General features: G+C 45.3%; 1 protein-coding gene across 6 annotated transcripts in view; it reads right to left on the minus strand.

Moving 5' to 3' along the window:
• Positions 1-389: 389 nt before the first annotated feature.
• The window catches only part of RARA (retinoic acid receptor alpha), a 408,762-nt gene continuing 384,719 nt past the window's right edge, over positions 390-24,432 (minus strand). For 4 of the 6 annotated variants that reach the window (XM_086924234.1, XM_086924233.1, XM_086924235.1 and 1 more), the window contains 5 exons: positions 14,279-14,442; positions 13,257-13,433; positions 12,303-12,507; positions 6,092-6,250; positions 390-5,385 (listed from right to left, as the gene is read on the minus strand). In XM_086924234.1, coding sequence (XP_086780360.1) covers positions 5,180-5,385; positions 6,092-6,250; positions 12,303-12,507; positions 13,257-13,433; positions 14,279-14,442 — 911 coding nt within the window. In that variant the 3' untranslated portion in view covers positions 390-5,179. Of the gene's footprint in view, positions 5,386-6,091; positions 6,251-12,302; positions 12,508-13,256; positions 13,434-14,278; positions 14,455-24,432 lie in introns of all 6 variants that reach the window. The other 2 variants (XM_086924232.1, XM_086924236.1) reach the window with 1 other exon arrangement.

Consider the following 24,432-nt stretch of genomic DNA (forward strand, 5'->3'; position numbering starts at 1 on the left):
TAGACTTGCTTGGTCACTTATTACCCTGTTCCCTGGAACAAGAGGGGTCTTCTCTCTTACCTTGACTTTTGGGTGCAAATACTGCAGATGGCAGGAATATGTTTAGAAAATCTTTGAAAACATGGATGTTTGTAAGTAAGCCTTAAGCCTGTGTTTGTCCCTCTGCTCGATCACAAACACAGCCCTAGTGCTATGACGCCTCGGCACACATGCACTTTATAAAAGTTTCATTCATTCAATATGCAGAGCATGTGAGCTGAAGCACCACATGCTACAAATGTATTGTTACTGAAGTAATAGGTTTTTTCCAGGAGCTGATCTTGAGATGTTGCCCAGTTCTCACCCAGGCAAAGCCACTGGCTCCCGAAATGAACCACCAGAAACCAAAGTTCTAGAATAAATATAACTTTATTCTTTAGCCAATAGAGTTCATGAAAAGTCAAACAGTAACTTTTGCACATACAAAGCCTCACTGAATGCTTGGAAACAGTTTCATAGTATAATTTTGAGTGGATGCTTTGAACAAAACACTTTGAAAGGGACGAAGAGATACATAGGGGAGGATTGGGGGGGCACATAGAGCAGAGGTTTGCCCTTGGGGTGTAGACTCCATTGCTTATTTTGAAACAAACTGGCATTCTTTGAAAACTCTCTCGATGAACAAGCAGAGGGGCTATTTAGTGCAGATAGCGCAAATGGCAAAAGAACCACAGCCGTCAGGGACAGCAAAACGTGGCAACATTTTCAAACAGAAAAACAAACTTGGACATTTATGTTTTCAATCAACTTTAGATAGGACTTATTGCTATCCTGAACACTGTACTTTACAGGGCACTCGGCAGGAGATGGAGCAAGTGCTTACATGTACTTATGTGGCTTTCTCAGGTAGAAGACATGAAAGCACAACCAATATGTGGCTAACCTTTCCAGCCCTACTGGCATTGTACGATATCTACTGAACAACGAACTGCACAGCCTTCCTCTTACACCAGTCAGGTTAATGTATAGACTGGACAATGTTTTCTCCGCAAATGTCAATGAAGAAACTGAACAAACCGCATATAAGGACTAATCCGGCTGTCAATGTATCATCTCCTTGGCACTGTGATGTGAAACTTTGGGCTGTCTACTGGTCCTCATGTGCAGAGATAGTGGCCCTCTTTACCAATTACTCACTTGTCCACAAAGGGCGGACACTTATCTAAAATTGATGGAAACGGCTAGTGAGACTTAGCTGCTGGCCATCGACACAATCCCCAAACTTTTCATCCAACTTGATTGTTGGGTCAAAATAATATGAACCAGGAACCAAATCCAATAGAAGTGCATAAGATGTGGAAGATCAAAAGCAGAGATAAAAAGTCCCTGAGTGCTAGCAATGACAAAACTCTTGCTCAATTTCCAACCTTACATGGTTCACCAAGGAGAAAAAGTATGCCAGTTTGAAATCGTTTGCAAGAATTTGATTTTAGGTGCTCTTTATGTGCATTCGTTTTGCCAATGCATGTGCCCCACGATTCCACTCTACCCTAACCTCATCCCCCTCAGCTCATACACGTGCATCCGAGCGGTCATCTTGGTGTGCAGCACAAATCCTTCAGTAATGCGCCGAGAACAGAACAAAAAAATAACATCTTATGAAAAGAAAAAGGCATATAACAAGTGGAGCCTTAAACTCTCCAAACTTTATAGGAAACAATACATTTTTATATACATCAGTGACATCACGCTGTCAGTCCATTACTGTTCATGGGGTCTGGGCATTAAAGTCTTCCAGAAAAAGAAAAAAAACTTTCTAAAATTCAGTGAAACCCAGACTCCAGAAAAGATGCCAACCTCAACAAGCTTTGTAAAAACCTTTCCAACATTTTCTGAAAAAACGAACATTTTCATTTATTTTATTCAACTTGAAAAAACAAGAAACAAACGTGAAGTGGTTTTGCTGGTGATTGTGTCTATGTGTGGTTCATCTCATTGTTCGGTTGTCAAAGATTCCGGCGGCCTTCAGGGCTGCAAACAGTACAATTTCTTTCCTCATGAGAACTTTAAAAAAAATAAAAAACATACTGAAATGTAAAGTCGACAGAAACGGTTCATATTTTCCTTAAAGTACGTTCATTCACAGGTCTTTGAGTTAGAAACGTCTGGGAAGGGAGTTTTCCATAATTTGTGTAGGTAGAGTGGTGTGGAATACCCTAGCTCCTTTACCCCGATATCCTTTTTGCCATGTTTGCCGAAGAGCCCATTTTATCTAAGCTTTCCTGATGTCACATAATTTCTCTTGGCTTCTGTTTTAGTCCTCAATGTAAATGTCCTCGATGCGGTTCAAATAGAATCACATTTGATGGCAGCTTTTTTGTAACCTGTACAAAATAAATCTTTAAAACGGTTTCTTTCCAATTCAGTTGAAAGTAGTCCCTACCTCTATAAGAAAACAAAAATCTGTTATATTATTGCCCAAAATAATGCTTGCATGAGACCAAGAATTAATTTGACCACCCAAAAAGAAAAGAGATAGACAGTGTTCCAGATGACGAGATGAAATTACTTTTTCCTTTCCTACTGGCACAGTTTGATCATTTTAAAGTACGATATACTTTGGACTTTTGAAGTTGGGGTGTAGTTTACAGATTCACACGAGACCACAGACCCACTATGGAAAGTCCCTGAAGCATACCGAGAGGTTTCCGAAAATATTTACTACCCATAACTTGAATACTTTACAGTTAAAATGTTTTTATTACTGCTTTGATTATATGGCGCACTGTGCATAAAAATCCAGTTTCCGACATTAGACCCTGTTTTTTTTTAGCCATGGTATTAAGAGGCTGAACATCAGCCACGGATATCCTGAAAACTCTGCCCCGAGTTGACAAATCCGTCAGACAAAGCACAAGCCAGCCACAAATTTTTCACAGTATAGCAGAGTAGCCCCGAATGTACTCTCGTTGGGAGGTTCGAGAGAAATGCTTACATTGAGAACAATGAGCTGAAATGCCAAGTGTCTCGTTAATCCTGAACTCACTCTGGCAAAAGGGGTTTCGGGAGGAGAACTGATAAAATACAGGCTTCCCCGATCTCAGAGATGATTCCCTGATCTCAGAGATGAGACTGAAAGGACTCGATGCAATACCAGGGGGAATTGTAACAACAAAAAAGAAAGTGCATTAGAGGATCTCACAGTGGCATCCCCTTTAAGAACACCCAGTCCATTATACGAAATTAAGAGGTTAAGGGCGTGTGAAGTGAATGTTCAGTGTGGCTTGTGAGGTGTGTTGGAGATTGAGAGGTGTGTGCTAAAAGCAACTGGTTTTGGTAACATTTAAAGCACCATCAGCTAGATTCATCATTGTCCCGTTTTGCGAGTCCTTAATAGCGATTATTAAGGAATCGCTATTAAGGACTTGCAAAACGGGATTCATGTAGGAATCGCTAAATAAATTGCGATTCCTACACATTCCTTATTTGCGATTAGCAATTTGCTAATCGCAAATAAGGATGCGATTTCAAGGGTGCCAGGGGTGTCCAAAGGACACCTGTAACACCCCTGAAATGTAATCTAAATTGGTGTTGCGCACACACATGTCCAAAGGACATGTGTGTGTGCAACATGCAACTTAGAAAAATGCATTCAAAAGCAGTTTTTCTAAGTTTTCGCTATTTACCACAAGGTTTGACCTTACGGTAAATAGCGGCCTGAAATTGCGATTTCGCAATTCAAAAATGGTTAATGAATTGCATTTAAGGAATCTCAAATAGAGATACCTTAAATGTAATTCCTCGCAATTTACCGAATTCGCAATTACCGATTTTTGCATTTGGGATGATGAATCCCAAATGCAAAAATTGCTCTCGCAAAGGGCCAGATTCTCAGAATCTGGCCCTTTGCGAGCCCATTTTTTTTCAATGACGAATCTGTCTGCATGACCCCTCGGTCACGATCCTCCCTCCAGATGTGGGACAGTGGTGTACAGACCTGCCTCGCAGACTCATGTGTCTGTGTTCGGCTTCATTACTAATATTTATTGTTGCTAGTTCGTGAAAAATCAATTGCAGATCAATGAAGACAAAACATTACATTCTTCTGAAAGTGGGCTCAAAGTATAGCAGGAGTGGGTGTCACATTTTGAAGGTCTTTCCTTCAATTTCAGGTAAACCCAGGAAAATCTAAGTTTATGTTTACACACTGTGGGTTGGAACATCTGAAGCATTTATCTGTGTGGTCCCTGGAGTACAGAATCTCTCCACACCCGGCGGTGGGTACCCTAGGACAATGCAGAAGCTGAGAGAAATGGTGACCAGGAAAGCTTGTTCTAATTTTAGAAATGTTTATGTAAGTGGTTATAACAAAAAAAAAAAAGAAAAGAATATTGTTCTGGGGCAAGGTGTCTCTGAACGATTCTGTCGATATTTTGCTTCTCTCTATCCCTACAGAAAAATACTAGAAAGGGAATAGCAGCACAGTCCACAGATAAATCAGAGGCAACCCCCTCCCTACACAGCACCAGATCCAATTAGGAAACAGAAACTGACGGGACAGTCTGTTACTGTCCGGTAATGACCTGCTTGGGGACTTGAGAGTCCCAGTGCCATTAACAAACAGGAAGACACTGTCCTGTCGGTCATTACTGTTATTCTATGCAGCCAATTTATTGAAGGGAAAAAACTGATATTAGAAAAAAAATGGCAATGTCTTCAGTGGAGCACAGTGCGTTGTCCTGGCTACTCAAGCTGCAGCAGTCCGTGTGTGGGGGCGCTCTCCTGCCAGGCATGCCTCGGTAGGGAGCAGCAGATTCCCTCTCCTCAGAAAACGAGAAGAGAGGAACATTCTGGATTGTGCCAGCGTCCATTCCAAGCCACCAACCAACTGTATGTCGTAAGTCCAAAGCATCACCCTGTAGCCAAATATCTAGGTCAGGAGTTTGAAATGCCGGATGTTGTGCATTGAAAACGTAGGAACTCAGCTCCCTCATTCACAGCCCCCTGCAGGCCGCCCAGTTTCCGTTTGCTGTGCAGTGCTTTTGACACCGGCTCCAGTTTCTTTCGCTAGCCCGGACCGTCACTTCACCCCAACACTGTGTCCCGGTCTGCCCTGCGGAGGAGACTGGGGTCAAGGAAATGCAGTCTGGGCTGCTGCGCCGGGCCCTCTTGTCCTTCGGTGGGAACCACGCAGCGAGCGTCAGGGGGAATGGCTCGTGGGGCTGCTTCTGTTGGAGCTGGGGGACAGGCTGGGGCTGCAACTGCCGGGAGGGGGCGCCAGGCTACTGGCACGGGGCGCCTGCCCCGTCAAACTGTCCAGACCCTCAGAGTTCTCCAGCATTTCCTGGATGAGCGGCGGCATGGAGCCCGGGATCTCCATCTTGAGCGTGATAACCCGTTCGGCACCTGCAGCGGAAGAAAAGACATGAAAGACAGACTCAGTATGGGGCAAATGGCGGTGCATACAAGGCTTCAATACGAGGCTCTCACAAAGTTCACACCACACGAAGGGGGGACTGCATAGCTGCCAGGTTTCCCAGGGAGCTGCCCCAGGCCACTTCTTTTGTTTGAATTCTGGGACTATTGGTCCTCTTTTATAATAGAATAAGAAAGATTGCAAGTTCCAGCTTTATATACATTTAAAAAAAAAACTGGACTGGGGACAGCAAGGACCTGAGAAGCTTGTCAGAGCTCACTGAATGAATGTTACTTCTGATGAAACTTTTCTGACTTTCATTCCAGAAACGACCCCCAAAAGTTCCTTAATGTTGGTCTGATGTCTCATGTACCATATGTTTTCCAGCACATCTCTAGAGGGAGCTGGGCTGAAGATAATGGAGTACCAGAGGGCCAACAACGGCTGGTTTAGGCCTTCATCACCAACATGCCAAAGTGTCTCTTTCAATGTATCTCTGCTGAGAACATTACACCCTCTGCTAGTGTTTGTAATGACGCGAATCTATTCACCAAACAATTTGCAGATACATTGGAAAATCCTCCCCAAAGTCCTCCCCTTTAAGAAATATTGCCACAGAAGAGATGAACTGACTGAAGAAAAAGAATGGCTGTGCAACTCGAGATACTTTTTTATTTATACAAAAAAGGGACACACCCTTGGCGCTGATGCTGCGGAGGTCTGTGATCTTCATTAGCATCTTGGGGAACATGTGAGGCTTGTTCGGTCTCCTTTTCCGGACGTAGATTTTTAGCGCCTCCAGCAGCGGCTCCTGCAGCTTGTCCACCTTGTCAGGCTGCTCCAGGTCCTGGCGGTCTATAGGGAGAGGGACGAAAACAAATGTGGTTTAAAACATCAAAGCCTCACTCACGGCAAAGGAGGCGAAAACACACTATAAGGCTATTCAGCAAGATCGAACTCATTTCACTTTCACATTAGCCAACAAGATCCATGAACTCCCTTGGTCTGCAAATGCGAACTGGCAGCAAGGCAGAAAAGGAACACTCCTCGGCTGGCCACCGGGTGTCGCCCTAGCCTTGTACACACGCTCCTCCCGCTCGGTGTCTTGGGCCTCCCTCCCACTGGCCTTGTGCTTTGTTTTGTAACTCAGTAGAAAAGCTCGGGATCAGTTTCCTTTCATCCTCAGACAATCCTCCCTCTTGTTCCAGGCCCTTTCATCTCGGAGCTCAGAAACGAGGTGTACCTTTCCCAAGCCAGCCTTCCTGAGACCAAGGGGACGGGAGGCTTTCTCAAGCCAGGGAGGGGAAAGGAGTGAACGAGCAATACTGAGTCACACGTGAACACCGGCCAGACAACCAGTTGCAAAGCCAATAGATCTTGCATTGGAAGCCACCCTTCTGTCTTGTCCATACTGGTTTTGATATGGCATTGGGATGGCTGCTTGGCCCACATCAATATTTAAAAAACATTATTTTTTTTAACTGGCTGAAAGCAAAACCTTTTTGATCTCAAAAAGCACACGTTGCTGTAGTTGATCCTGGCACTGAAAGGAAATAAACAAACACGCCATTTCCCCTTGGTAATGCTCTTTCTGGTCGATATTCTATCTAACTGCAGATTCCTCCCCATGCGAATATCCCGAGGCGCCGGGCTGCGCGCCGATAGATGGTGCCGTGCGACTCCATGCGGACTGGACTGTGTGTGGACACTGGAGTGGCCGAGCAGCATACACGTGCCATCCAAACGCACAGACATCAGTTTCTTTCATAAGCTTTTGAGTACCTTTAGATGCAGAGTCCAACAGAAAACTGAAGTACCAGAATGCAGATTCCTAAACGGGCACCTTTTAGATGGGTAAAGGAGACCAGGTGGAAGGGCAGTGAGAGATCTGCAGTTAGAGCGAGTATCCACTCTAAAGAGCACTACCAAAGGCAAGTCAGTTGTTCTTTTGATGGACTTATAACTGCAGATTCCTCGCCTTGTGAAGAGATACCAAATCAGTACCTCCCAAGGTGGACAGGTTTGTGGGATGGCTCAGATCAAAAGGTTCCAAGATCAAAGGGACCAAATGAGCAAAATGCCCATCTCGACGAATCCGACTGTCAAGGTAATAATGCTTCATGAATGTGTGTCTCAGCATCCTGACAGATATCCAGAACAGGCACTACATGAACCAAAGCAGAGGGAACAGCCTTGGCTCTGGCGGAAATGACCCATCAGACATTTCTTAAATCAGCTCCCTAGTAGAACGGGAGCAAGACCTAGTGGCATGGTGACGTTCTTGCGTCTTCTCTGGATATACAAGAGTTGCAGAAGAGGCTGAGTCCCACTAAGACTTAAGTTTTTTATTAGACCTGGACTTTCTCCAAACCCTTCAACCAAGATGACGATCTGCTGTGGGAATGACTTGAGGAGTGAGTGAGTTCTCATTCTTGTCTTCAACCCGAAGCAGGACCCGCGTGGAGTTTCGCAGTGCTTTCCTACGGAAAGCTTGGTCTTGCGTTCTCGGATGGCCTTCAAGTGAGCACAGTGCTCACAAGGCTTAAAGTTGTGAGCCGAAGCGAACACCAGAGGCACAGCTCATCGGGATCTGTGAAATATCCAGTCTTGCGTTTATGGATGCTCGCACGATGAGGAATCTGAGGTTAGCGATATCGATCAGAATACGAGTGTAGATGAGCTCCGTGTGAAGGCAGCATTCCATCACTCAAAGTGAAGACAGCCAATGGCTGAACCATTGGCCCATGCTGTGTGCATGTGAATGATATAACAAACAATAGATTAAGAGGGCCGGCTGGAAGACTAGAAATCTATATATTTAATTTTTGTGAAATCAAAAGGTCTTGGCTAATGTTACCTACGAAATGCACAGAACCTGCAAAAAAATTAAAGTGTGCAAGTTTACATGGCACGATGATAAGCATAATATGGAAAAAATAGGGTAAGGAAATATGGAGTGAAATGGCAGGAAAACAGTGGCATAAAATTTGCAGGGTATAGGCTTGTGAAGAGGTAGACGGTCACATGGGTTTACAAAGGTTGGGTAACATAATGAACGATGCAGAGGGGAGAGTGGCTGATACAGAAGGGGTGGGCGACCAGATGCCTCAAGGTTATTTTAATTTTACACCCTAACGTAGTCTGGTAGCTGTAATTTTGATTCACATCAAAGTGCCTTCAAAATCACACTATGCGGTTGTGTGATACGCAGTTTCATGGCTCCTGACGGCCACACAATGAGGAGGCAAAAAAAGCTGGGTAATCTGGAAATTGACAGCTGGACACCCATGTAAACCGTCCCAGGTCATGGGAGGTGGCACAGATGAGCTCCTTTTTGCTGTGGGGGAGAGTAGCTGTGGCTGGTTAGGTAGAGCAGTAGCTCCAACGCGCTGGAATGGAAGGGCAAGATCACACAAGCAACATCTCTCTGAAACACAGTGGTTTTGGGTTCTCTGGGGAGACAACCAGGTTTCGACGAGAAGGCTCTTATTGGCCTAACCCGAATTGGCGATTTATGGAATCGAGGGGATGTCATTCCCTTTTTAGACTAACAATATTACAAATTGGCCCCCTTCGAGAACTTTCGTTACCCACAAATTGCGCACACACTTAAAGCGGGTGCCGAGAGGGGCGGAACTCCCTAAATCTTCACCCCTAGAAGACAGACTGCTAGATGAACATATGCTGCATAAAGCCACATTTGTGACATAAAAAGTTGATCAACAGTGCCCCTGATGTATTTACGGTATAGGTGGACTCCAGATTCGGAGGCCTGGAAGAGGACGAGTGGGGGAGGTCCTAGCGTACCCAAGAGAGGTGGCCATATGGGTGAAGATCCGCCATGTCCAACTAAAAATACTACAGCTCTATGTTCAAAATGGGTAGATCAACTGATGAGTGTTGTAGGCGTGGCTGTGAGCAGGTCGGAATCTTTTCCCACACTGTCTGGAAATGCCCACTGCTACAATGGTTTTGGAACCGGATTGTGAGATGCAGGAGTTACATATGCAGTAGCACTGTTACCACCTCTGCTAAATGGTGTTTAATCAAGATTTGGGGAGAATCAGACCATTATCGCATGGAGGGGACATGGGTTACCTTGGTGCCGAGTGTAGCCGAAAGAAACATTGGACGACCAGTGGGTGGACCAGGTGCCGCAACTCAGGCTGGCAGAAAGACAGACTAGTGTATGGTGGCTGAAAGGGTGGTTTACGAGGGCCCTGGCTGCCCACAGAAATGGGCTAAAAGGTTGGGGAGTTGGAACGAAAATCGAGGTTTTATCTGGGATTCCTTTCCTCTGGATGCTATGGAAAGATCTACATATGGTTATTTGGGATCAAATTCAGGTATTGTCAGTGCTAGGTGGGGGGGGCGGGGGGGACGCTGCTAACAATATTGTGTGCTGAGATGCCATCTACTTTGTTAATCATGCCCGCACACAACCATGTTTTTTCCTGTATTTTTAATACGTCAATAGTAAAATTACCAAAACAGTCACTAACTAGTGCACTTAATTTTTGTATATGATGCGCCGGAAGGTGTGGTGTAAAGGTTTTAAAAAAATATATATTTGAATGTATGAAATTAAATGTCATTTACTATTTGTGCTTTGAAAATCAAACAGCAAATACATACACATGGATTGATTTTAGGGGATGCTTCGGTCTCAGACAAGACCGAACACAATCTTTCTGCACAAAAACCGTCAGCATTGGGGTACTACACCAGCTAAACTTTAAAGTGCAAAAGAACTCTGAAAGGGGCAAACCCCTAGTGCGAGTGTAAACCACAGAGGAGCACCTGGCTCTCTGAATGCAGATGCAAGACACATTACACCTTTAGCAAGATGCACTAGTTTTGCACTGTACATTTACGGGCATCTCTACACGTACGCTGAAGAATGCTCGCCAAGCTAAGTGGAGCTATAGGACTCATTTCAGGTCAACAGAAAAGGCTTCACTTTCAACATCCAACTGTGACTCACCTGCCCAATAGCTATTGTTAGGAGATGAAACTAGGTTAGTGAAAGAGACCTGATAGATACAAAAGATGTCCTGCCATGGTCATTCCACCGTAAAATCACAGGCCAAAACAGTTTGAAGGCGACAGAGACCTAAACCTTTGCTCACTGACTTATCAGTGCAGCTGGCTTTGTTAAACGAGAATAGTAGACTTTTTTTTATCTAACATAGAACTCCACTGTTCAAACAGTTCTGCAGGTGTGTATTATCTTCGAAACTCTAAAAAAGGTTTTCTTTTTGGCTTTCCTAGAATTAGGTTAGACCTTAGAAGCAGGAAATGAGTGTCTGGTTGCTATAGATTAATAAAAGCAATCATATTAGAGCGGAATCTATTATTCACGCTTTTCATAACCATTGCTACTACCATATTATTTGTCTTTGTTGTGGTTACAATTCATATAATGTTCACTTGACTGGGATGTTAATGTTAAAATAAATACTTAAAATGTATCCTTTGTGTCTAGTGTTCATAAGAGTATTACTTCTTGATAAAAGAGGATTTGGTGTTCCTCCACTTGTCCCCGTAACATCTCATGTGATTGACTGTTCCCTAGAACACATCTCACACAAATATTGCTCAGTGTGTTGTGGAATGGTAGCAGTAAAACTGGTTTTCTAATTCAGATTGGGACATTAACTAAGAGACTAAGGGCCATATGTAGGTGGCCCAATACCGGTCGGTAACTCTGAAATTCGTTAAATTTCACCGTTACTGACCGGTATTTAGGCATTTGAGATGTAGGGAGGATTCGGTATTAAGGAATCGGAAATACCGATTCCTTAATACAGATTCCTTATGGCCTTGCATTTAAGGAACCGGTAATACCGATTCTTTAAATGCAATGTAGGTAGCACTTAAAACCGTGCACCTCAGCCTTAAGGAATCGCTATTTACCACCAACTCCAAGTTGGTGGTAAATAGAGATTTCCTTTCAAAAAGCACTTTTTTGCTTTTTGAAATGTTCCATGTGGCACACATCCATGCCCTTAGGGCATGCATGTGTGCCACATGTGCACACATGCACATTTCAGGGGTGCAACAGGGTGTCCTTTGGACACCCTGGCACCCTTGAAATACTTCCCGGTATTACAGATTCGGTAATTCCGAATCGGTAATACAGAATGTCTTCACATTCTTTCCTATGGGCATCCAAGCCCAAAGGAATGAATGGGTAGGTATTAGTTATTACCGAATCTCAATTACCGATTCCGTAATAACCAATATTAAGAATTTGGTATTTTTTAACGAATTCTTACCTACATCTGAAATACCGATTCCTAAATACTGAATCGGTAAATTTCGGTATTTAGGAATCGGTATTTCCAAGTTACCTACATCTAGCCACAAGTCCTTAGTGCCAGGGGGGCTAGATAACCAACCTTTGTGTCTCTAGAAAAATCCAGAGAAGGTATCACTAATTTTTATAATTGGCTTTGAGGAGGTTGCATATTTGGACGAAAAAGCACAGAGAGAGATTAACTCCTTTCGCATCTCTGAACCTGGACTGAGAATTTGGATCTTGAATTCATCCTTTACAGACAGACCAGAACAATAAATGACAGTGACTTCTGGGAAAACATCCACCATCTTACAAGCCATACCTTGCGTAACAAATGGCAGATGCCATGGTGAGAAACCTTGTATATAAACAGCAACTTGAATGTGCCCATAACATTTGATTGGTGCAGCACCTGATCTATTGTATTTCAGAGGCAATTACCTACTGGGAAACCCCTCAATTTCCCCAACACCATTTTGTCTATAAAGTATAAAAACTAATTACAGGATTACACTGTCACAATAAGGAGCATAGCATCTTTCCAGCCTTTGCTCATTTGATCATGCTACATATCACCACATGACATATATGTGCCCATATACGCACCTCCACAGATCAAACAGATGGCGCTGAGAAGACCCGTCTCTGCGTCATCCATTTCTAGTGGTAGCAGCTGATTGGCAAAGGCAAAGACCAGGTCCGTCAGTGGCCCAAAGCCGGCATTGTGCATCTGAGTGCGATTCAACGTAAGCCCATCTGAGAAGGTCATTGTGTCCTGGTCAGGCGTATACCGTGTGCAGATTCGCAGAATCTAAAGGTGGATACAGATAGAATCATCAGCTGTGACTGCACATTAAACCTGTAAAGCATGGTCTAGCATGACTGAGAAGTCGAAGCATACCTCTGAAGAACTTTTACTCAGCAAAACACACTCTGCACCTCAGAGGAGTAGCGCCGCAAACACATGCATCTCAGAGCCAAGAATCAGCACAACAGAGAAGCCGCAGCTTGTTACAACTCAGTGGGGCCACTACTTAGCCAAGCGGAGGTAGGCCTCAAATCAATACAATATGGTAGCAAAAAATAAACATTTGATCCAATTTTTGAATAAATGACTGGCTAGGACTTCGCTCTTGTGATATGCCTCAAAGCCAATGGCCACCGGGTGATTATTCTGTGATAGGCACTGTCAGGTGAAACTTTGGGCAGCCCATAAGTACCACGTGTGGAGGACCAAGATATTTTATGCATGTCCCCAGAGGCAAAATCTAACTGGACATTTCCTGGCCGTTTAAAATCAAGAGGTTAAGCACAGACCAGGAACCGATGAGCAAAAAATTACAAACCCAAGGAGGCCCATGCTCCAATAGCAGGTTTTGTGCTTGCCTAATTCGCTTTCCTGTACGGGTTTTCCATGGAAAGGTTCCTTTTGGTGACATTTGGGAAAAGTTAAGTGCACCTGAATTAGCAGGAGCTGCCGATGCACCGCACCGCTCACATCTTAAACAACCAGTATTTTACACAACACAAGTGAAATAGGGAAACCAGGCTTAAACATACCAGGATATCGAGGCAGGCGGCTTTGAGAAGGGTGATTTGGTCGGCGATGGTGAGTGTGGTGAAGCCGGGTAGTTGTTTTGCAAACTCCACCGTCTTGATGATGCACTTGGTTGACAGTTCACTGAACTTGTCCCAGAGGTCGATGTCCAGAGACACCCGCTCTTCCGCACTGTTATTCTGAAAGGAAATCAAGCAGGGATAGATAGACGGTCAGCAGGCATCAGGTACCGAGACGACAACGGGAAAGCAGGGAGGCAGCAAAGGGTTAGAAGGATTACAGGAAAAGAGGGTTTGGGATGCGGAGCACAAAACGGGTCTAATTTTCTAGGAAACGGCCCATGCCCGGTAAATGAGGCTGCCACAGTTGAATAATAGGTATTCGAATTCTGGAGGACTGTAATGAATAAGGGCAGACAGGCAACAGATATTGCACCCATCATGATCCGACAACAACCCATCATTAAAATTGTGGAACATTCTTAGTAAGGTTAAATAGGGAAAGCCAGCCATTCATTGTGCCAGTAGGACACGGAGCTAGCTTTAGTGGGCTTTTTTTCTAAGCACGCTTCGCAAAATATGACAAACTGGAGTCGTTTTAAACGTTGCCAATACGGTTAAAATGGGCCGTGCTTTTTAAAGGCATGCACTGGAGTTTTATAGCTGCTAAACTGGTTTGGTAAAATCGAAAACAATCTTAGTGATAGGCACTAGTATTTTTGTTTTATTGAGGAGATTCTATTTAGGAGAGAAAACGTTACCTTTCCAAGATGGCCGCCACCCTTGTAAGCGATAAAAAGAGGCTTAACTACCCAATGAATGGAGGGGCCAAAGGGTTTAATAAGTATTCAGGCCGACTATGGGGAAATGGACGGTACAAATGGTGGAAGGAAATAAACAAACATAAGCATATCAGTGAGGAAACAACCAACGAGACAGCTTTAGGTGTCCAGAATGGGAACAGTGAGGAAGGGAAGAATGAGAACGAAGTGAATAAAGCAAGGCTAGTGCTACAGCCAACTCACTGTAGTGTATTTCCCGAGCTGGCAGAGGGCTGGGAAGGTTTCCTGGTGAGCCTTGCGCACTTTCTCCACAAGATCCTCCACCTCCGGGGTGATGATGTAGCTCTCGGTGCACTCCTGCTTTGGGGCCTCCTGCTTCTTCTTCTTGTTCCGGTCGTTCCTAACGGCTGGAAAAAGCACTAGAATTACAAAGGCTTCACTCAGCGATCTGCTGATAGACGACAATGACGAATACGAATAGCCCTTCCGCCCTGCCCTTTACAATGCCCCTCTGCGCACATTTAACTAAACGACGATATGAAAGAAGGACAAAAGAACAGATGTGAAACTGCAGGACTAGTCTTGGTCCGGAAAAGGAGATGGGGTTGAACAGACCAATCTTATGCGCGTAGAATTTTTAAGTTTCATGCAGTTCCACTACAGCGTGCAGCATTTTTACGCCCAATTTAACATACTAGACATTTTTTTAATAAGCAAACACGCACATTTTGTTTTGGAAAAGAAAAACGTTTTAAATAATACCTGGTCTTGAAATAGTACAAACTAGATTAAACATTAAAGGATTCTGTCACGCACAAGAGCCAGGCACCTCGTTCCTTCAGACCAAGTGCCTGTTGCATGAAGTGATTTCCTTAATACTCACACCCACACATTCGCGCTCGTTCACAGTCCGGCCCAAGTTGTTCCCGCTTGTGTTTTTAGGTCGAGGTATATCCGGTGGATGTAAAGAGATCTTATGCTGTGTAGTAGGGCAGTTTAGACCCGCCTCTCAGCTCCGTTCGCTTTCATTGGCTGGCTTCCTAAACAGAGGCCAGCCATTGGAAGAGAAGTGAGTCATTCCAAACAAGCCCCGTCTTTTTCGGATTTGGGGGCGTCATTTTTGCTGTTCTTTAGCTCGTGACGTTGTCCGTCACTCAGGACAGCAAAACACGCCCCCAAATCCGAAAATGGCCGTGCGTTTCTCCAAGGCATTTTCTCCTTGCCTCGGAGAAACGTGGTGGTGTTTTTGGAGCTGCTCGCCTCCCTAGAAGCTGCTCGGCTTCGCTCCTCTCCTCCCTTCCCTCTGCCCTCCTCGTCGCGCTCTCGCCTCCCTCCCCCCCGCCCCCCCACCCCCGCAGCTCTCCTCCGTCGTGCTAAAAATCACATCGGACCGCATTTGGTCCACTTCTTCACTCCTCCCTAGGAGCTGCTCGGCTCCGCTCGCCTCCTCCCTTCCCTCTGCCCTCCTCCGTCGCGCTCTCGCTTCCCCCTCCCCCTCCCTCTGCTGCAGCTCTAAGCATTTCCCACGGGTCTTTTGCACAAAGCAGCGATGCTGATCAGACATCTTCTCCTCTTCCCCGTTTCATACTTCCATTACCCCTATCATGTTTCTTCCTGCCCATGCTTCCATCCGTTTCCATTCTTTAGTGGGCGTGGCTTGTATAGGGCCTCTTTCTTTTGCTCGTTGTGCTTTTTCCAACAGGCTTCTGAAGTTGGTATTTTATCTATAACGGACGGCTGCAAGTTGGGGGAGGCGGAAACACGTCACGGTACTATGCTGGTGCGCGTCCGCAGGAAGCAGTGGAGCCGGAGTTTGTAGCCCGGAGCCTGGGAGAGGCCGAGGCGGTTGCAGGTAGGGGAAAGCAGGAAGGTGGGAGAATGGTGGCAAGAGGAAAGGGCGCCCCTAGTTTCCTTGGTTGTAAACACTGGAAGGGACTCCTGAGCTTTTAGTTTATTTTCACCCTGAATCTCCTACCTATAAAACACCTCTCTACTTCCTATTTGATCCCAACCCGCTCTGCCCGAATCCAGGGCAGCTCCCCAACGAATACTCAGCGCTTCCTAGTTTACTCCCACGTTCACATGACAGCCCAGATCCATTCATGTCTGACACCTTTGTGTAGCTTCTTAAGTCACAGCCTCAGACGGTACACCCATACTTCAGATATAAATTCTAGATGCTTCTTTATACTTTGCTTCTTCCAGCCGGCTTTACACTTTTCACCTTCCATAATACTTCTGACTTTAACCTTCCTAACTGCTACATAACTCGAACCGCGGTTGCTTCCGTCTCATCACTATTCGTGACAATTTTCAGATTGCGCCATACCGGACACCTCCCATGCTGTTCCATACCACATCACACACTACATAGGCTGCTCCGTACCTGACACCCGCAGGCTGCTCCGTACCTGACACCCGCAGGCTGCTCCGTACCTGACACCCCCAGGCTGCTCCGTACCTGACACCCCCAGGCTGCTCCGTACCTGACACCCCCAGGCTGCTCCGTACCTGACACCCCCAGGCTGCCCCGTACTTTCACCCCTCGCACCTAGGCTGCACCGGACCTGGTACCCCAAATGCTGCTTCAGAAGTGGCACCACCACAACTTCTCCAAACTTCACAAGACGACTTGGTAGGCTGCTTCAGACTTGGCCTCCTTCCCTCCGGGCTATTCCATACTAGGCACCACCACCAGGCATCTTCGATTTGGTACTTAGTTGCTCCATGCTTGTACCCAATATCGGCTGCTCCAGACTTGGCGCTACATCCCCCCGGCTGCGCCAGATTTGGCCCGTCACCCACAGGCTGTTGTATTGTTTTGTAATGCAGCATTCAGTTAGCACGCAAGTCTTTACAACAACTTGCCTTAGGGAAGCAGTGGACTTTGAATAGTATCATTTACTATTCCAACTTCAGTCTGCGCAACATAGGGAAGGTGTTGTACTTAAACATCAACCCCACACCACAAATGGGCTCCCCTAAAGCAAGTCGTTGTAACAACTTGCGTTCTAAAATAATGCATGGCAATGACACGTTTGGTCTATTGCTAGCACTGTAAAGGCACTCCATGATTCCGGGATCATTTTAAAGGATGTTCCCCGGGTAGCACCCTACACATTGTAGGATGTATAGTTGGAAGGATGTGGTCTTTGTTTTGATCTTATGTGGGAATTGTTTCCATGTTGTGTGCGAGGACAACCAAGATGCGGTTATCATGTATTGGGATGCAGCGAGATAAATGAAGTGTGAGAGACAGATGCACATATTTAAGACTTTCAGTATGCAGGTAGCTTTGAACAGCTCTTCATGCCCCCTTTATATAATTTTTAGGTCGAGGTATATCCGGTTTTGCCGAAGGCAAAACCGGATGTAAAGAGATCTTATGCTGTGTAGTAGGGCAGTTTAGACCCGCCTCTCAGCTCCGTTCGCTTTCATTGGCTGGCTTCCTAAACAGAGGCCAGCCATTGGAAGAGAAGTGAGTCATTCCAAACAAGCCCCGTCTTTTTCGGATTTGGGGGCGTCATTTTTGCTGTTCTTTAGCTCGTGACGTTGTCCGTCACTCAGGACAGCAAAACACGCCCCCAAATCCGAAAATGGCCGTGCGTTTCTCCAAGGCATTTTCTCCTTGCCTCGGAGAAACGTGGTGGTGTTTTTGGAGCTGCTCGCCTCCCTAGAAGCTGCTCGGCTTCGCTCCTCTCCTCCCTTCCCTCTGCCCTCCTCGTCGCGCTCTCGCCTCCCTCCCCCCCACACCCCCCACCCCCGCAGCTCTCTCTGCTAATGCAATAGGTATCACATATGCAAAAAAAGCTAATGCCGATAGAAATGACAATGCCATTTATTTAGGGATACAAAAAAGATAAAAAAAATAATGAGCAATACCAATAGCTCTACCTATAATATTGCCGAGACCATTGCATTGTAAATGCTTGTTTCATAAACCACCCACAAAAGGCAACCTACTCTCGGCTGCATCCCCAGCAGCCCATACAGCCGTAGGTGGCCAAATCTATCCACTTAGGATGCTGCTCACAGGGAGGCCCGAGAGGACTGCTGAGTAACTGTCATTACTGAGCGGGCCTGAGAGGACTGCTGAGTAACTGTCGTTACTGAGCGGGATCGTATTCGCGCACACAGGTCTGCGGTGACTGCTCAGTAGTCGTCTGAATCAAGAAGGTACTGCCTTCTAACACGCGAGAGAGCTACCCAATAAGTGTGTTTTTTGCGCAATAGGAGTAAAGTGAATCAATTAATTAAAAATATAGTTTCTATTGTGATTGGTCTTGTGATTTTAAGAAAAACTGCATGCATTTACTCCAGCTACTTTGTGATATATTCATTCCAATTAAGTGTGATTAATAGTGGGGCTATTTGGTTTCTGGTGAAAGATTGGTGACAGATTCCCCAAACCGGTCCTGGAGGGCCGGATCCATGCCAGATTTTTAAAATAACTACATGTATCTCAATGGGGATATCCAAAAAATCTGGCATAGATCCGGCCCTCCAGGACCGATTTGGAGCCCCCTGGTAGATGGTGGAGATTAGGTAATGTTACTTTACAGGTATAGGCAGGGCCACTGGAATTATGCAGCAGGAAAGGGCCAAATTATACGGCTGGATTGAGTAAATTATTCGGCTAGAAAAGGCAAATTAGGCGGCCTAATGCAGCACATTTTGTAGTAGTATAACTTCATTATTTAGTCATTTCTAAACTTGGTAACACTGTCCGGGCATTGATTGCCCCTCATTAGTACCAGTGACTCAAATATAGCAATAAGCAACAGAAAGGTAACCATTCCAGTTTTGTAAAGGGCCTTCCAGCACGTGGCAACACTTGTCGCTATATTTTTTGTAACTTTTGAACAATTTGAGCTAAAAAAATGTTTGGGTTAGAATCTGCAGACTATGCAGCAGATGATATATTAAGTGGCAAATCTATAACTATGCGAAAATCGCCACAATCACATAATTCTAGTGGCTCTTGGTATAGGGTTTTAAAGAGGAGAGTTTGTGATCTATGAAATGAGGCATCAGCCTATTTCAGAATTACAATAAGGATTAAGGCACTAACAAGACTTTGAGAAGGCTATCCTCAGATATAGAAGGCATGCAGAGGATGGAAGGTTAGAAGAGAGTAACTGAAGAAAGAAAAGCGAGGAATCGAACACAAGTACATCATGGTCAATTTTTCATGCAGGGTTTCAGCAATATAGCTGGGTTTGTAGGATCTTTCTGAGATAGCAAGCAGTCAAGTGTTGTAAACTGTTGAAGGAAGGATGTAAGCTGTAGAAAAACATTATACACAGAGCTCCATATCCGGGGGATAAGGGGGCAGCATAACCTTGTGATTCTGAGTGTACACATCATTTAAAGACACATTAAAAGCGCTAGCCTATTGTGTGACAAGCCTAGGGCAGCCCTTTTAACCCCTTCGATGCTCATGACGAGCTCAGCTCGTCATGAGGCACGGTTGAGCTGTGCTGATGACGATGCTGAGCTCGTCATGAACAATGGTAAAGCATGGAAGGCAGCACAGGAGGGGAAAACCATCAGCAGCGATGGTGTTAAACATGGTCTATAGTATCCCACCCTGGGTACAGGGTTTGTACACTGCGTGATTTTAGGAAGGCTATTAAAACTTACCTCTTTCCTCTAATATAGTTTATTCTGCCACTGCTATGTTGAGCTTTCCGCCGTTGCAATCAGTTCTAGCTCTGTTGTTGGAAGCACCAGGACGCCCCTTTGCTGGGGCAGCTGAGCGCTATAATCCTCTATAACATAACATGGGGATTTGGCACAGAAAAAAAGGTCTCACTATTCCGTAAATAAAGGTTTCCGCTCGCTCACTAAATAAGAGTTATTTGGCACTGGCTGAGTGTCTCGTCAATGCGCAGTCAGATTTATACTTAGTTTTATCATCGCATCCCATGCAAATGTATGTTGTATGTGTTAGTATATGTGGCTATTGCAGTATATGCATTGTACTGATTATAAATGTTACACTGAGGTGTATGTTTCTAAATCTCCATATGCAGTGTGAAAGGTCTTGATATCAAACAAGAAAGCTCTATCGCAACCAGCTAAAAAGAGGATACAGACAAGCTTTAGTTGTCTAATGCTACCTTCTGGGGCTGCATAAAACCACAACCATTTTATCATAAACAAACCTTCATAGAAATGCAGTCCCCAACTGCTACTTCTTCAAAAGAAGGTTGTGCAAGCAGTGCAACATTTCACAACACCTTGGTTTCATCTCTTGCTACAGCAGCTGGCACTAGAACATAGGAAGTGGGGCGGATTTCTGTGGAGCCATGTATTGCGCAGATGAATCATCAGTAGAGGAAAGACCTGCACAACGACAAAGTCTGTCCCTAAGTAAACATTGCCCCTTATGTTTAATAGGTGGTGGCAATATCTTTGCTATATGTTTGGGGTCATACTGTGTGAACTCTCTAGGCTACAGATCTCTGGCTTTCACTTACTTGGATAATGGAAAATCAAATCCCTACCCTGAAGCAGAAAATCAGGATGATGGCCAACTTAAACACTTAATTTTATCAGCATGTTGTGCCTTATTGCACCACCTAGTAGTTGGGTATTGACCATCATGTTAATCCCGAGCAGACTCAAGCAGCCAAACTATGCAGTGTATTGAATCTGATACGAATGTTCGCACCACCGCCTAGGAGAACTTGACTACTCGCCGAAGTAAAGTGAAGGAAACTATGGGTTCCTGTCTAACTTTGAAAGGCCCAGTAGCAGACAGGTGCAGCACCAGAAGGCACAGCATGATACACCAACTTTGCAATGGGGAGACTTTTCGTTTAGATCTATAGGATGGGAAGGAGCATCAGACATCCTGATCACTAGGACAAGCTGTCCACAGTAACCCTGATGCTTTACTGCCAGGTTCCCATCAGGACAGTGGCAACCCACCTGAGCCCACTTACCCCTTGCAGCGAACACATCTCATCTATGGAAACTACTGTGCCCGAGCCGCTTACTGTAAATCAACCTCGCCCTTGATCCGCCCCCTCCCCCACAGCTTCCCAAAGACAGATGCTAATGTCTAAGGGCAGAGATGCTGAAATTAAGGTGGTAAATGAAATACTCCACATGGCTGTGCAGAGCTCGCTGCAGTGGCTGTTAATAACTCTGACAAGCTGGAGCCAAACAGCAGCATTAATAAAGTGGGAAGGCAAGGGGAGGGTGGGGAGAAAGATGGGGGAGTGAGACAGACCTACTGGATTTGAGAGAGAGAGAGAAACATACTTCCTGGGGGCTGCTGGGCACAGTCGGTCTGACCTTCTCAAATCGTGCCCCTTTTTCTAGGCATGGAGAAGAGAGTCCATTTCTTACACCAATTTGTGAGGTTGGAATCAAACTAGCCTATCTGCAAGGCCATTTCCTATCAATGCAATACAACTATGTTGTTACTCCCGAAATCCCACAACGGACACCATTTTTGAGGGCAGCGACGGACTGGACACAGGAAATTCAAGAATTTTGCTACACACCGGTAGGTCTGTGACAGAGTGAGCTAGACACATATTGCTCTTCACTGCTCACATGCTGGCCCGGATTTACCAGGTTTATTAAATCCTAATGGCGATCGTTTAGACGCAAGAGAAACACTCCGGGAAAACCTGCCAGACAAATATATAAGCCACGAGCGTTTGGGAGATCGAAATTTTTGGAAAAAATGACCCCAAATAAGATATAGTCCGGATAAATCTTAGTCACCCAGATGCATTTGCATAGGTGAAATATTGATTTTGGAGAAAGTTATAGACTGTCCTGAGGAAGGAGGCCATAATCATCAAAGGTTTCCGAAACGCGTCGACGCATTACAGAAGGGTTACATTTGGAGTTGTCAGCTAATAGTTGGGTATAAGGAATGGAAATCTTACCAATGTTGTCAAAGTGTCCAAATTAACAACATTAAGACAAAGTTCATTGTTTTGTCCCACATTTCTCCTATTCCATACTAGGTGGTTTTAACATGTATTGTGTAGGGTTTTAATGAAATTGTATACTGATTTATGTTTTTTATGGAAAATAAAAAGTATATTTTTTATAATATTTGTTTTTTTCTTTGCTGAGTATTTCCCAAATAATAATTGGATAGCTTATAACTGAGTGAGAGATTTTGACTGAGTGAGGTGACTGTTTGAACTGGAGACCATTTGACCTCCCAAAAGGAAAAATATTTTTTTACTTGACAGTATATTGGAGCTCTATTTCCCTTTGGGTTAGATTGAGCCCCTCTCTTTGGTTTAAGACAGGATTTACTAAGCCTTTGCATTGCCATAGCGCCACAAAGACTTTAGTAAGATTTACAAAGCCATGTAAGGGGCGATGTGCGCAGCCCTGTGTGACTTTGCAAAGAAATGCAACGCAGTGGTTAGTGGTAGACGTTCCATGGCATGTCCAGGCATCCACCAATGTAATCTGATGCAACCCCAGATTTACTGAAATTAGCAAACCTGGAATTGAGCCAAAACAGTAGACCACCTTAAGAATGGCGTAATGAGGAGAATTCGGTTTATTTCTCTTTGTTACTTCCTCTTTCAATGCGTGATGCACTCCACATCACACATATAGGAAATTGCCTCGGCGTGTTTCTGTGCAGGAAGGCAGCCAGCCCTTACTATACAAAAGCATTCCTGCCCGTAGCGCAGGCACCCTTGCACCATGGTGCAGGTAGAGAGCTGAAGAGCGTCATAGCTTAGGAGATATGGCACTGTTCAGCGCTCTCCCATTCATGAAACAGCGCAGCACATGTGCTTGCCCCCCTGCGTGAACTTAATAAATCTACCCCTCTGTTGCTCTGCTCTCCCAATGGAGACCCAACAGCGTAAACGTCATATCCTTCATTAAAAAAAAGTATAAAGACACGCTGCGATCAGTGCTGAGGCACACCGGGTCGAACAGTTCTCCAGGCAGCAAGTCCCGTCCTGAGCAGAAACTTACCTTTAGTTCCCCACACAAAGTTGCCATTGTGGCGCTGTTGAACTGAGACGTGGGGCACAGGGGCGCTTTTCTGGGGCCACAGTGATGGGGGATGCTGGGGCTTCACCCCCAGCCCCTTGAGGCGACGAGATTACCCGAGCTGGAGCCGCGGAGCGCTCTCCGTTAAAGAAGGGATGAAGCTATTACTAAACCATTACTCCAGACGCGTAATCAGTCACTCGCGGCCCGGAAAATTTAATAACAGAGAAAAGAAAGAGATCGAGGAAGAGGGGGGGAAAGGGTAGGAGAGGCAGGCAGGCTGGAATAATTCAGAAATCACTCATGTCCCCTCTGCAAATTCAATAAAGGGGAGAGGAAAAAAAATGCAATGATAATTCGGGAATGGAAAATTGCAGCCGTGACAAGACATCCGTCAATCGGGTGGAGGCGGGGGAGGAGGGAGCTTTAATTCTATTGAAACCAAGAAAAATGAAGCAGGATAAAAAGGAGGGGGTAATGGGGTACGCACAGGAAAAAAATGAAAAATGCCGAAAGCCGCCAGGCCAGGGTTAAGGAAAGAAGTGAGACAAGAAGGCGGTCCTAGGAAAGGGGCGGGGAGGCTGGCAGGCGCGTCACCCAGCGACTTTCCTGGATACTATTATTGTCTGGATGCTGCCAGCAGGGAAAGGAGCGCTACACCATTGCAAAGGAGGCGAGGTCGGGTTACTGCAAGTACAAACATTCAAGCGTGCAGCATCACAGCACGGTGCCCGATCCTGGCACCAAGGAGCGATGGGCACAGAGCCTGGTATGAATCTGGTAGGAGATGGGCACTTGCTTCGGCCTAGGCCCACACGCTCACAGCCCAAGTCTGATGCCCCGTGCAGCGAGGGGCACAGGGAACTAGGCAGAGGCTTATGCAAGACAGGCGGGGTACAGTCACCAGTTTAGTAAGAAAACAAGAGGGGCGGAGACCCCAAGGTGTGGGAGGACGAGGATCAAGGGATTTTGTTTGAGGATATAGAAAGCTAGCCATAGCGGTATGTAACGTTTACAGCGCGGTTTTTATCTAAGATGGACGTTACACCACAAGTCTTTACAGTCTGAAGTGTTCTACAAAGCAGGAAAGTCCGTGCTGAACTTGAGCTAGTAGCTCCCGGTGCTCGGCACTTAATTGTCAACACCTACACTTATGGCAGTCTGCCACATGGTGGAGCCGTTTGCCTAATTTAGAGACAAGAACATCAACAGTTGTTTATTAAGTCAATATACATTAAAAATGACATACCTGCTGCCAAAGCCATTCTTAGAACTTCTGGGTCCTGGAATAGTTAGGATTGTCACACTTGTAGGAGTGTGATGGTTTGTAGTTGTAATTGGCAGTGCTGACCACAGCAAAGGGCGGTGCAAGCAGAAATGGCCTTCTGAGAGACCCTTGCATTTAT

This window comes from Lissotriton vulgaris, chromosome 5 (genome assembly GCF_964263255.1).
Source record: "Lissotriton vulgaris chromosome 5, aLisVul1.2, whole genome shotgun sequence".
Taxonomy (NCBI): domain Eukaryota; kingdom Metazoa; phylum Chordata; class Amphibia; order Caudata; family Salamandridae; genus Lissotriton; species Lissotriton vulgaris.